At 42.1% G+C, this 12,211-nt stretch overlaps 1 protein-coding gene across 3 annotated transcripts in view; it reads left to right on the top strand.

Annotated features, from left to right (window-relative positions):
• RBM20 (RNA binding motif protein 20) overlaps positions 1 to 12,211 on the top strand; it is a 151,465-nt gene that overhangs the window by 112,348 nt on the left and 26,906 nt on the right. For all 3 annotated transcript variants that reach the window (XM_048506585.1, XM_048506584.1, XM_048506583.1), the window contains exons 2-5: positions 4,142 to 5,273; positions 6,506 to 6,567; positions 9,009 to 9,091; positions 11,022 to 11,113. In XM_048506585.1, coding sequence (XP_048362542.1) covers positions 4,142 to 5,273; positions 6,506 to 6,567; positions 9,009 to 9,091; positions 11,022 to 11,113 — 1,369 coding nt within the window. The remainder of the gene's footprint in view (positions 1 to 4,141; positions 5,274 to 6,505; positions 6,568 to 9,008; positions 9,092 to 11,021; positions 11,114 to 12,211) is intronic.

Here is a 12,211-nt window from a genome sequence, read left to right as displayed (position 1 = left end):
GGTGGGTAAAAGGACTACTGTAGCTGCCAGGCAGGAATCCCAGGAGCAGCACACTGTTTTGTTGATGCAGAACCTTAAAAGAGGGAGGCAGCCTCTCTAGGTAAATATCTGACAGTCTTCGTTTAATGGGTTAAATTCTTAACTGCAAATATTAGGTGCTGGCAGACAAAGTTCAGATGAAGGAAGATCTTAAGTAAAAGTCCGTTTATTTTTACAATCTATGTGTGAATTTTTGGCCAAGGAGCCTTGTTATTCATTTCATAATAATGCCAGTAATAGTGAAAACGTATTATTCTATCTTACTAGCGGGCCTGGCCACGCTTTGCTGTGGCAACTGTCCTTATCATAGTCTGCAACCCTCACAGATGTCCATGCAGGTCCAATGATCCCCAGCACAGCCTTTTGGGGTGGTCAAATGGAATCCCTCTTTCCCTTTTCAATGCACATCATTATATGGTGCTGTCTTGTTTTTTTAGTATAAGGTAACCCTTTCCATTCCACAACGGAACTGTCCAGAGTGCGAATCCCGCTGTCCATGAGGCTGGTTGACATGCACAGTCCTGGCTTGGGTAAGGCAGAACTGGGGCAAGGAGGCTATCTCAGTCAGGCAGCAGAGGCAGGGTGGTGAGGCACTCAGATCGAGGCCAGCTCCCTGGGTTCTTAAAGGGCCACATGCAAAAGAAGCGGAGCTGGTAGTGTTGGTTCGCCCCCACCCCGTGGATTTTCTTAGAAGAAAAAGGCAAACTCCAGCTCCCTTTTAGTAAAAGAGAGCTGTGGCGAATATGGGTGAGGAAGTGGGTAAGTGGTGGTTGGATGTGAGGGAGTGCAGAGTGAGGTGTGTGAGGATGAGCTGGATGTGTATGAAAGTATGTGTGTTATATGGTAGCAGTGGGTGAGGCACAGAGAGTGAAAGTTACCTGCGTGGGGGGGAACCCCACCTGACGTCTCACATGGCAAAGTGTGTATGTGTTTCACTCCCACTCGTATTTCCTAACAGTATTATCTATTTACTGTTTTCACTGCTCATTTCTGCCCATCTACGCGAACATTCTAAGCCCTCATACCAAGCCCTCAGGCCACAGACAGACATGCTGCACGAACATTCAAAGGGTGACAGTTGAACACAAACAGCTTCATGGCCTGGTGTGCCAGAAAAAAGACATTTTACCTGGCTCAGGTATGGACTTTCGATGATTTGAAGGTCCGATTACCTGCCCGCAACAGGGAGGGACGTCCTGTGAACATTTGGGGGCGATCTGTCCAGCAGCTTCTGAGGGAGATCATCAGGGACAAACACACTGTTAGATTTTTATATATATAGATTATTCAAGGCACAAATCAATGAAGATAGTTAGCAATGATAAAATATAAGACAGTGCTGCTGATATGAAAAACAACTGCAGTAATTCCTCGGTAATTCCTCTGTATCTAACTATCTTAAACTAAACAATAGGATGTATTGCTTATAGATTGTAACTTCCAAGTGCCACATTATAAATTAAGTAACTTCCTGGGAATTACAAAAAATAGCCATTTATATGTTCCATCAGTTACTCAGTTGCCATGTTATTGCTATCCATTTTTTTCCTCCAAAATGTATCCGCTTCAAACTGGAAGAAATGTGTAAAACTTGCCCAAATGTGGAAGCATGAAGTCAAGTGGGAAAACTGTGAAATGACTAGATGAAAAGTGAAAGTATTAATCTGTATGGAATCCTGAATCTAAATATATTATCTAAGTGTTAAAATAGCTGAGACACTTAATTATTGATGCTCCTTCATATTTACTAAAAGATTTTGTTCAGCTGTAGAATTGTGGGCTATAAACAATAATGAAGATTTCTTACCCTTGGCCTTTTCCACATGAACAACTTAATACAGGTTTTCCCAATGATCAAACCTTGTGTCTTGGAAACATTTTCTGTTAAGTCATTCCACACACCTCCATTTCCCCCCCCCCCCCCCGTTGTTTTTCCCCTCGTCTCTTCAATTGCACTTATTCTACACACCACTCCTGAAAACATATTATTCCAAATAGTAGTGGATGTCATTGTGATCAGAAGAACAATTTCCCCCTTTTGTTTTGTGCAAATACTCTAGTGTTACTTAGTAGTGACATTGAAGCAGTAATTCAAAACATGTCTCAGCATCCATTTTTGCCATTGGAAACTACCCACACAAAATGGAAGAAAAAAACAAACAAAACAAACTATTGGAGCAGGCACCCTTATTTGAACAAACAGAAACATGTAGCCCCCTTATTTTTCAAGCCAAATTCGGGCTTCAGTAACACAATTTTTACTGCTGCAGTCCCTTGCCAACTTCACTTACTCCTAACAGCTGAAACAGTGTATCTTATTTTAATGTTACATTTCATGTTCAATATGAAATTGACAACACTGATCCAATCACTCTGCTTCTTTGTTTCTGTGCCTGAACATGGCAAGCTCTGTGTGAAATTGACAAAGATGATCTAATCACCCCTGCTTCTTATTCCTGCCTCAACATTACATCGTTAGTTCAATCTGACAAAGAGGAAAAAAAACCATTATTTTCAAAAATGGAGGGCAAAGGGGTGAAGAAAATGGGTGAAGGAATGGTTTGATTACTGTAGGGGGCATGGTGATGACCAGGTGTTTTGTAGGGCAGAGAAATAAACACCATATTAACAGGAAAGCTGGTTCAGAAACAAAAAAAATTGCAGTAAAAGTGCTCAGGAAAGCAGCAGAGAAAAGGTGCTGCAAATCCTTGATAATTTGGCTTGCTTTTTACAAACCTTTTCCAGTATTACAACAATTGTTTTTGAGATACAGTGACCAGGACTGTATAGTCTGTGAAATGTGGCTGTTCTAAAAACTAAAATTGCATATATCAATCCTGTTTTCAGTTCATTTCCTATAGTTCCTACTTTACAATTTGCTTTTTTCACCACTGCTTCATATTTTCAATATCTTCATAATTACCACTACAGGATCTATTTCCTGATCAGTTACCACCAATCCAGACTCTATTTGTATATATAGTTGGAGTTTTTTGAACCTCATTTGCCCCGTTGTCACCTAGTCATACAATGTTGAGAAATCCAAGTATAAAATACATCATAGATTATCCTTGTCTGCATGTTTTTAATTCTCTCAAAAAACTGCAAAAGGTTGGCGAGGCAGGACTTCCCTTTACAGAAGCTATGCCTATAGAAACTATTCCCATTTCAGAAGCTCCCCCTCGCTGGTAGTTTTTAAGCAGCAGCGCTAGGCAAAAGCTTGTGTGGCAGTACTGCAGTATTGCCCTGCAGTACTGCAAAGAGCAAAAGCTTGTCTTAGATACTCGAGTGTGTTTTAGATACTCAAGTCATGTCACTGGTCTGAAGAAGGATATATACTGTTGGGTTGGAAAAAGTGGGAGCTATACAGCTGCCATTAAGGTATACCTTTCTAAGTGCTCCCTTTAAAGAGTACCTCTACTTCAGAGTAGAAATTGACCTTAAGACTCTGGTTGTGATAAGTAAATCCCAGAGGAAAAATTGTTACGTCTTAGAAGTCCCTGTGAAAAAGTATAGTTGTACCTTCTTTGGTGACTGCCCCATAGTGTTCAATAGACAAAAAATCTGCTACTGACTGCCAGATGCTGTGGAAACACATAGTGCTATAATCTACAGGAGTATCGTTTAGCAAGCCTTACTGATGTCCTTCAGTGCATATACTTATATTACCCTTATGGATGTAAAGGTAACTTACCATAGACGATAATGACTTTTGCTTATACTGATCATCTTTATTTAGAAAACTAATTCAGTTGCTGTTTGCTTTGCCAATAGTTGCTGTGTAAAGAGCTTGAAGCAAAAATCACTGAAATCAGTAAAATATTTTCCCTGACCTTCAGATGGGGTTTTGGCTTGGTCCCAAATGAACATGAGACTACTTTTTAATGTTTGAAACACTTATCTGCCTGTAGCCTCATAACTGAAATTACTGTGATTCCAGATACATTAGAGGACAGGCTGGCTAGCAGTATGTCATAAATTATTTTCCTTCATCCCAGGGGTTTAGCAAGGGGTAGCATCTTACCACTTAGTCATGATTTGGTGACAAGGGCCAACTATTAAATATGAATTCACACTAAAACGATTGCCTGTTGTTTTGCAGTGCTGCCAAGCTTCTGGACAAGAATCTATTCTCTGTCAGCACCCCGAATCCGCTGCTTCCTTCTCCTGCGAGTCTTCAGCTTGCTCAGCTACAAGCCCAGCTTACCCTGCACAGGCTAAAATTGGCTCAGACAGCAGTCACCAACAACACAGCAGCTGCAACTGTCCTGAATCAAGTTCTCTCTAAAGTGGCAATGTCTCAGCCTCTATTCAACCAATTAAGACATCCTTCCATGTTTAACACTCCTCAGGGGCATGCTGGAGGACCTGCAATAGCCAATACTAGATTCCCACCTGGTGGAATACATTTCCCAACCCAGAACCCCACTTTGACAGCACCAGGAGGAACTCTGGGCCCTGTAGGTAATTTGCAGAACCAAAACCCAAGTGCTGTGGTCATAAACCCTTTTGGAGGTGTAATATCTCAGACAGCTGGGCAGCAGGCTGTAGTTATGGGCCTAAATAAGACTGGTATCTCCTCTGCTACAAGTGGCTTTTATGACTATGGTAAACAAGTATTCCCCTCTGAAGCTGAACAGTGCAACCAGCATAGTTTTGTGACCAGTGGGTCTCATTCAGTTCCAACGTCTTCTGGAGGGGGAACCTATGATGGTCAGCCAGGATTTCAGAAAGAGTTTTATGTACCCAGTTCTAAAGGCCATCATACATCGGGGACACAGTCTTTGAGTTTTTCTGCAGACACACATAATTCCCATCAGATTATAAATCAAAAGAGAGAGGGAGGTCCTGTTCAACATGAGACAGAAGCAAATAATCAGTGGGAAAATCCTTCTTTTTTTAGCGACAATAAGCCTGACATCTTGCCCAATGCCAACATGTGGCCGTCAACAAGTGTCCAATATGAAATAAGAAATGATCTTTACAATCCTGAAGAACCAACGCCTGACACAAAATTTAGTACTAGTGCTGGGCTCCCTTTCAGCAGAGCCAACGGCAGTAAACAACTTTTCAGCAACTCCCAAGTGAGACAGAAGCAGGAAATATCTTCAGCTACACCAGATTTGTCAGTAAGACCTCTTCAGTCTCATGAGCTAAATGACTTTCACAGTATCGCACCTCCTTGTTACCCTCATGTCTGTACAGTATGTGATAAGAAGGTATTTGATCTAAAGGTAAGTGTAGTTAGACACAATTGTTTTTTCATCTAGTGCATGGAAATTTGGTTCAGTAAAATAACTCTGTTGTATTGCTGGCAGAAGCTGTGACAGTATTGGATGTCCCTATATGATGTGATTGGATTGTGGGTTTTACATAGTTTCTGTCAATCAGCTTGGCTTCTTTCCTCCTTCACAGTAAGGATGCTGCTAGGTTAAAAAATCACATCACATCTAATCCTGCTACAGAGCTTACTTTAGAAATATGTTTTTAAGCTAAAATATGTAGCTTTCCTTGCATTCTTTAAAAAAGCAAAAGTATTGCAGTGGGAAATTTCCTTAATACAATTTGGTTCTACTTGGGTTTTGAAATTACAAATGTAAGGCCTGATCCACAAGAATCCTGCACTATACAACACTGAGACCCTGTGCAGATGGGATTCCCAGAACCTTCACAAACTTCAGTCTGTGCTGGATATCCAGTTAGTGCCCAGCCCTGCTGCTTTGCTCCTCCAGAGGCGCTATTGTGGCTATAAAAAGCGATTTCAACATCCTTCAGCCAGGAACTATTACAACGGATTCATATTCCAAAATGGGTTCTATTTTCTGCATTATAGATTTTATTTGTTTTAGATTTCTGTGATTCTAGTCCTATTATATTGTTGTGATGCCTTGTCTAATTGATTTCATTGACTTACATTGAATAATCCATGTTGAGTCTCTGTGAAAAATGCAGCTGATAAGTAATATAAATGAATATCTTATGGAGATTAGTCTCAGGGGCACTCGACCAGGCAATGGGTTTCTAGGATTTTCAGATTATCACAGAGGTTATTGAAACTGCTCTCCAAGCCATGGTTGCATCACTAGAAGAAGCAAACCAGCAGAGCTGGAATGTTTCTAGACCGTGGCCGGAAAGTATGGTTATTTGGGGCTGTGGTTTAGGGTGTCTACACAATGCCCTGCAGTACTGCAAAGAGCAATTTCTAGATAAATCATGCTTATATAAATGAGTGTGGATTCATACTGAACTTGTTATTATCCCTTCCACTGGCTTGCTGTAAAATATTTCAGGGTACAAAATCTTATATTCACAAGAATCTGAAAAAAGAACTTCATGAACTTATGGAGGGTATAAGATCTTCTATAAACATACGGTGTACTATTTGTACAACCTATTACAAATAGATTTATTGTGCTGGTTTTATTCTGATTTAATTATATGACATTTTTTCAATATTTTCATCTAGGACTGGGATCAGCACATTAAAGGCAGTCTTCATACTCAAAAATGCATGGCTTTTCCTGAGAAGTAAGTATTAACTAGGTATTAGAACAGATGTTTTGCTTGTAATAATGTAACCAATCTAATTTTCTGTATATTTAAGTAGCAGTCTACCTATAGTACATCTTAATAGCATTAATAATGCATGGATGTAGTCCATAACAATGCCACAGCAATCTTATGCAAATAAACAATGCCACAGGAATCTTATGCAAAGTGGATCCATGATGTGAGAGAGTGATCTGTATCAGTAACAGACACATATGCATGGCAAATGTTACGTCAATCTCTAGCTTCAGCTATCAGATCCCTTCTACCTGGGTAGCTGTTGTACTCTTTGGACTAAATCTACTGTCTGTAACTCTACCTCTGCAGACACAGGACCTATCAGTAACCTCAGGTGGCAGCATGGAGCCTACTGCCTGAAAGTATGTGACAAGAAAGTATATAACATTATGTAACTGGAAGAGAAACCAGGATTATGACTTCACTATTGAGGGAAGATTCACATGGAGAATTAGTTGACCAGCTGATAGGCTAGGAGTGGCTGTAAGAAGAAGCTGAAGACAAAGGAAAGTTTTCACATTTGCACAAAATGTTTTAGGACCAATTAGCAAACGTGGGTGGTGTCTGAGCCAGGCTGAGCTGCATGATGAGAAGATAGAGAAGGTGAGAGTGTCCAGGGATGACGGCAGTCACTGTTCTGGACTCTGCTGCCTGCCATGACCCGCTAGCATCCCAATGGCCATCTGGCACTCCGCCACCCCCCACGCACTCACAACAGGTTTCGGGGAACCCCAGAGCAAGGACACCAAGCCATGTGAGGCTGCTGCGGATGGCTGTTCTCCAAGGGGAGGGAGAGTGAGGCTGGCAAAGCTTGCGTCTGACAGAGAAGGACAGCAGCAGCATGAGTGGCAGATGGGCCGGCAAGGACCCAAGGGGTCCAGGCCACCCTCCGGCCTCAAGCTTCATTTCTCTATGCAAACCCCAAAGCCCAGGCCCACCAGCAGTAGGCAGGCTGCACTGGCACAACAGTGGGTGGAGGAGGATGCAGCTACCACCATTCCTGGGATTAAAACTGAAGGTGAGGCCACAGGTTGGGAAACTAACAGGGGCTGTGGCCATACCAAACAGATGGCCCACAGCCCAGTAGGGACCTGTGGGGGGTCTTCAAGAGGCAGGATTAGGAATGGAGAGAGGATAAAAGGAGCAGAGAGAGAGAGAGGAAGGAGGAAGAGGAGAGACCACAAGAAGGAGACAGGGAGAGCGAGACAGGGGGGAGTGAGAAAGCATCAGAGGAAGAGTCATGGGCAAAGAGAGTCCTTGCAACCTTAGGGTTGAGGCCCTGCTCAGGCCCAAGGAGCCCATTCTGGCCAGCAGCCTGAGCCTGTCCACCACAGCTTACCAGCCAGTGGAACCCCGTTCAGAGACATGAGGCATGACCAAACACCTCCCGAATCATCAGGAGTAATGACAGGGTGAACAGCACCTGAAAAAAGGGGAAGGAGGAAAGGCAACTCCAGCAAGACCCAGGTAGGAGAGTAGGAAGTGCCCACAGCAAGAGAGAGAGAGCTTTTAGAAGGAAAAAAGAGTCTCTAAATCTTCTTGTGCTAAAAACAAATTCTGTCCATACTTGAGCAATAGACAGCCCAATCCAAAGCTCTAGGTGGCTGGGGATGGTGCTGCTGCCCCACTGCCTCCAGAGGACTTTAAGGTGGCATGGGAAAACAGCTACCAAAGCAAAAAACAAAACAAAAACTCTCCATAAAGCTAAATGAACTTATACCGCCCTTTTGAGTGGTGTAAGTCCAAGACCCCGGCCACTCTTAAGGCCCAGGTTGAAGCCGACTAACATCAGCTGTACCCGTGGGAATGCCCCACCCCCTGCACCAGTGTCCAGTTGGATGCCACCATTCTATGGTGGTGACCATTTCTGGGTTTTGCTGCTGAGGGGTGCCCAGCCACCAGCACCTTTGCCCTCTGTAAGAGCCCCTGAGTGAACAAACAGGACTCCAAGACTCTCGGAGAATCACACCCATGTGCCGAAGACCACAGCTATAATACATGCACTTGTATGAACAATCTCACTAACCTGTGGCAGAAGGAATGCAGCATATAAGTCCAGAAACAACTCTGATCTGAAAAAAAATCCAGGTTCGCATTGACTGTAATATTTGTAATATTTTAACTACCATTTTTTCAAGCATAGGTTTTTTGTATGTTTAGTTATTCAGGCAAAATGATATTGAACGTGCCCCAGAACTAAGTCCTAGAAAGTACCACTGTAATACTCCTGAACAGTGTGTAAACTTCCTGTTTTGTTACAGTGAGCTAGTTGAACTTTCCATCATAAACACTTCTGCATTTTGCAGGAAACCTCAAAATTATCTCTTAACTGAATATTAGATCAAGATCTGTTTGAGTTTTTCCTACTGCGTCACTCAATTTCAATCCATTTTCCTTTTTAGTCGGTGTGTTTTAAGTTCAGCAGAAGGAACGCTTCACTCCTCTTCAAATAACACTTCTGTGTTTAATCTTTCTGGCACTGAAGGTAAATTGAAAAATACAAAAATACTAAAAAAATGGTTTTCAAACATTTGTATTGATTGCGGTTATATATCCTTGGAGTTTGTGGGTACAAAATATAATATAAATTAATTGTCCCTCACTCTATTAATGTTGGACGTTACAGGAAATTTCAAATTACTAGAAGTGATCCCACCAAGTATAGCAGGCTATCCCTTCTTTTCTGGGTCTTTTGGAAAGGCAAAGGGCACAACCTCACACTCTCTATTGGTTTCTCAGTGCTTTACTCCAAGCCAAAGTGCCACCACTGAATTCCTTGGGGCTGTCGCTATTTATCAGTTCTTGCTTTATTGTAAGAACTTAGTTGGATTATTTATAGTCCTCTATTCTCAATGCAGATTACATGTAAAATTTAAAAAAGTCCAATCAGTAATCAGATTACAAAATATTTTATCAGGCAATCAGTCTGCTGATTACAAGATAAAATACTATTTAACAGCCAAGATTCCTAGTAAGGCAAACTAAAGCTATTGGTGAGGATTGTAGAATGGGAAAATTAACTGTTCCCTGCTCCTTACTGTTGTTCCAGACTGCTTTACCCACACCTTACCTAGAATCATATGGCTCTTGACCTAACTGAAACAAGATCATAATTGATATTTTATCACGTGTAAGCTGATACTTCAGTTGTAAACCACTGAGTCAGGATGTGAATTATTTTGTTCCTCCATTTGATGCAGAATAACCCCATTCCTCTTGAATATGAGAGGCTTCTGTAGTCAAGGATACTAGGTAAAGTGGAATCTTACTATATAATTGAGCAGCGTGTTCCTGATGACAAACCAGAAAAAGTGAAGGACTCTGGAAGATGTCGTCCAGAGGGTACCGTTTCTAATGTACAGAGGGGCTGATGGTCTGCAACTCCCAGACTATTCATTGCCTGAGCTAACTCTTCAAGAAAGTCAACAATGACCCCAGCACCAGCAGCCAGGATTGAACAGGCTATCATGCCCCAGGCTGTTTGGAGGGGGAAGGCCTTACTGCACCCGGAATGGCTCCAATTGAGGCAGTGAGAGTGAGGCTGTAGGAGAGATGCCTCACCATGCCCACCTAGAGCACCCCAGGCAAGCTACCAAGCATTGGGCTTGGGCAGGGGATAGAAAGAGAGAGAGTTGGAATAGGGGCAGAAAGAGATTGAGTACTGGGGGGAGGCAGAAAGAGAGTTAGGGTAGGTGGCCAGAAGGAGAGAATGAAAGCTGGGGTAGTGCGGCAGAAACATAGAGAATGAAGAGTTGGGGTAAAAAGACAGAAAGAGCTAGAATAAGTGGACAGATACAGCTAGGGTAGGAGGAAGAAAGAGAGTTGGGTAGCGGAGCAGAAAGACAAAAAGGGAGAGGTGGGGCAGGGGGCCAGAAAGAGAGTTGGGGTAGTGGAGCAAAAATAGATAAGATTAAGAGAAGGAGGCACAGAAAAAGGGGGAGAACATAACAGAAAGGTGGTGATAATGTCCTGTCAAGTCCCCACTTGTGGGTTCCCACTTCCTAGACCCTGTTGTATTTTTTAAACAACATGCTCCCCATCTTTGCAAAGCCGGGGTCCAATTTTGCTCTCTCCCCATTTTCACAGGCACCCTGCTCCTTCTTGGCAAAGCTGGGATGTTTGTGGGGAGCACAATTTCAGTGTTTGCATTGGGCACCATTTCCTGTAGATATGATATGCCCCATCCACATCTATTCCTCGGGGAGGATTAGTTTTCTAGAATTCATCGTGTTTTTTTTACACAATAGTGTCTCAATAATTTTGCAAAAATGTTATATGCAGGGTTTACTTTTGCAAGGTCTCTACAGAGGTTACAAAAATGTTCATTTATCTAAGACAATAGCTCCTCAGTTTTTGTACATCCACAGTTCATACATTTTTAGGTTTTCATTGAATGTTTGTCATTCCTTGTTTAGATTATTCTTTAAGTGCCGGGTCATCATACAATTCCTCATCTTCCTTTGGCCAGCCAGGTTCTACATTCTCTTCTGTGCTTTCTGGAGTAAATGTAAGTATATTGCACAGTGAATATATTCTTTGCCTTACAGTACCCTTGCTATGGTGAGAGCCTACCTGGATTCACTAAGAAGCTGCTCTTGGGCAGGGAGGAACCATCCTGGGAGATGGGATTTGTGGTGGCTTTGCATAAGAGTGTTAATTTAGCCAGGTTTTTATTTGGCTTTTAGTTTGGGTTTCAGTTTGGCTTAGGAAAGAAAGCTTGTTTTAGTGAGAAAACTGAATATTCTGTTAAGAACAGAACATTCCTAATGAAGGTGCACAGGTTCTATGGCAGAAGCTCTCTGTGTTAAAAGAGCAACCTTAAACCTGGAGATGATCCTGTCCATTATGGAATGAGATTCCAGTGAAACCTTGCCAGCTGAGTTAACTCATCTGGAGAAAATGGAATCAAATCTTCAGTGGTCAATCAGAAGCTTTGTTGGGTAAGAGCCCTACCTGGCGTCATCCACATTCTAAAAACACTTGGTAGGAGCCAAGAAGAGTATCAGCAGCTCCATAACACAGACTCAGTATTTTAGGGACCACTCTTCAGGCTGTTCCAGAACAGTCACATGGAACTGAACAGTCTGCTGTTAAAGTAGTGAATATTTTATGACCAAGGTTGTGGTGGTGGTGTTCCACCTCTCCTAAAGAAACCATCCTTAGATATGAATTATTTAGCTAGCTTCTGTTTTAAAGAAGGTAAACAAGTGTGAGGAACTTCTATTGTAATTTGATTGCACTTTTATCCTCGTTGTGGGACTAAGACAGTTTATCAGTTCAATGCAGTGCTGTATCTTATCTTTAAGGTACTCCTTGTTCTGTGTGCTCATGTGAGGAGAGGATATCTTGCCAAGGACTGAGGCTTTCTCAACATTTTTTCCAGGGTTGCAGAATGACTTCCCTGATGAAGTTTCACATTGCTCTGATCCTACAGCTTGTCTTACTGCTGCTGTTGCATCTGTTGCATTAATCAAATTGAATTTGTTTTATTGTTCTTTTTGCTAGGTCTTTCAAATTCTGTATGTATCTCAAAAAATCTGCATCTTTATGTTAAGATTGCAGTGGCCTTTGACTAACAGCAGTGAATAAACTTGCCTTGATTTGA

This window comes from Sphaerodactylus townsendi, linkage group LG08, assembly GCF_021028975.2.
Source record: "Sphaerodactylus townsendi isolate TG3544 linkage group LG08, MPM_Stown_v2.3, whole genome shotgun sequence".
NCBI classification, from domain to species: domain Eukaryota; kingdom Metazoa; phylum Chordata; class Lepidosauria; order Squamata; family Sphaerodactylidae; genus Sphaerodactylus; species Sphaerodactylus townsendi.
The sequence above is the reverse complement of the archived record's forward strand: the minus strand, read 5'-3'. Positions and strand labels throughout refer to the sequence as shown.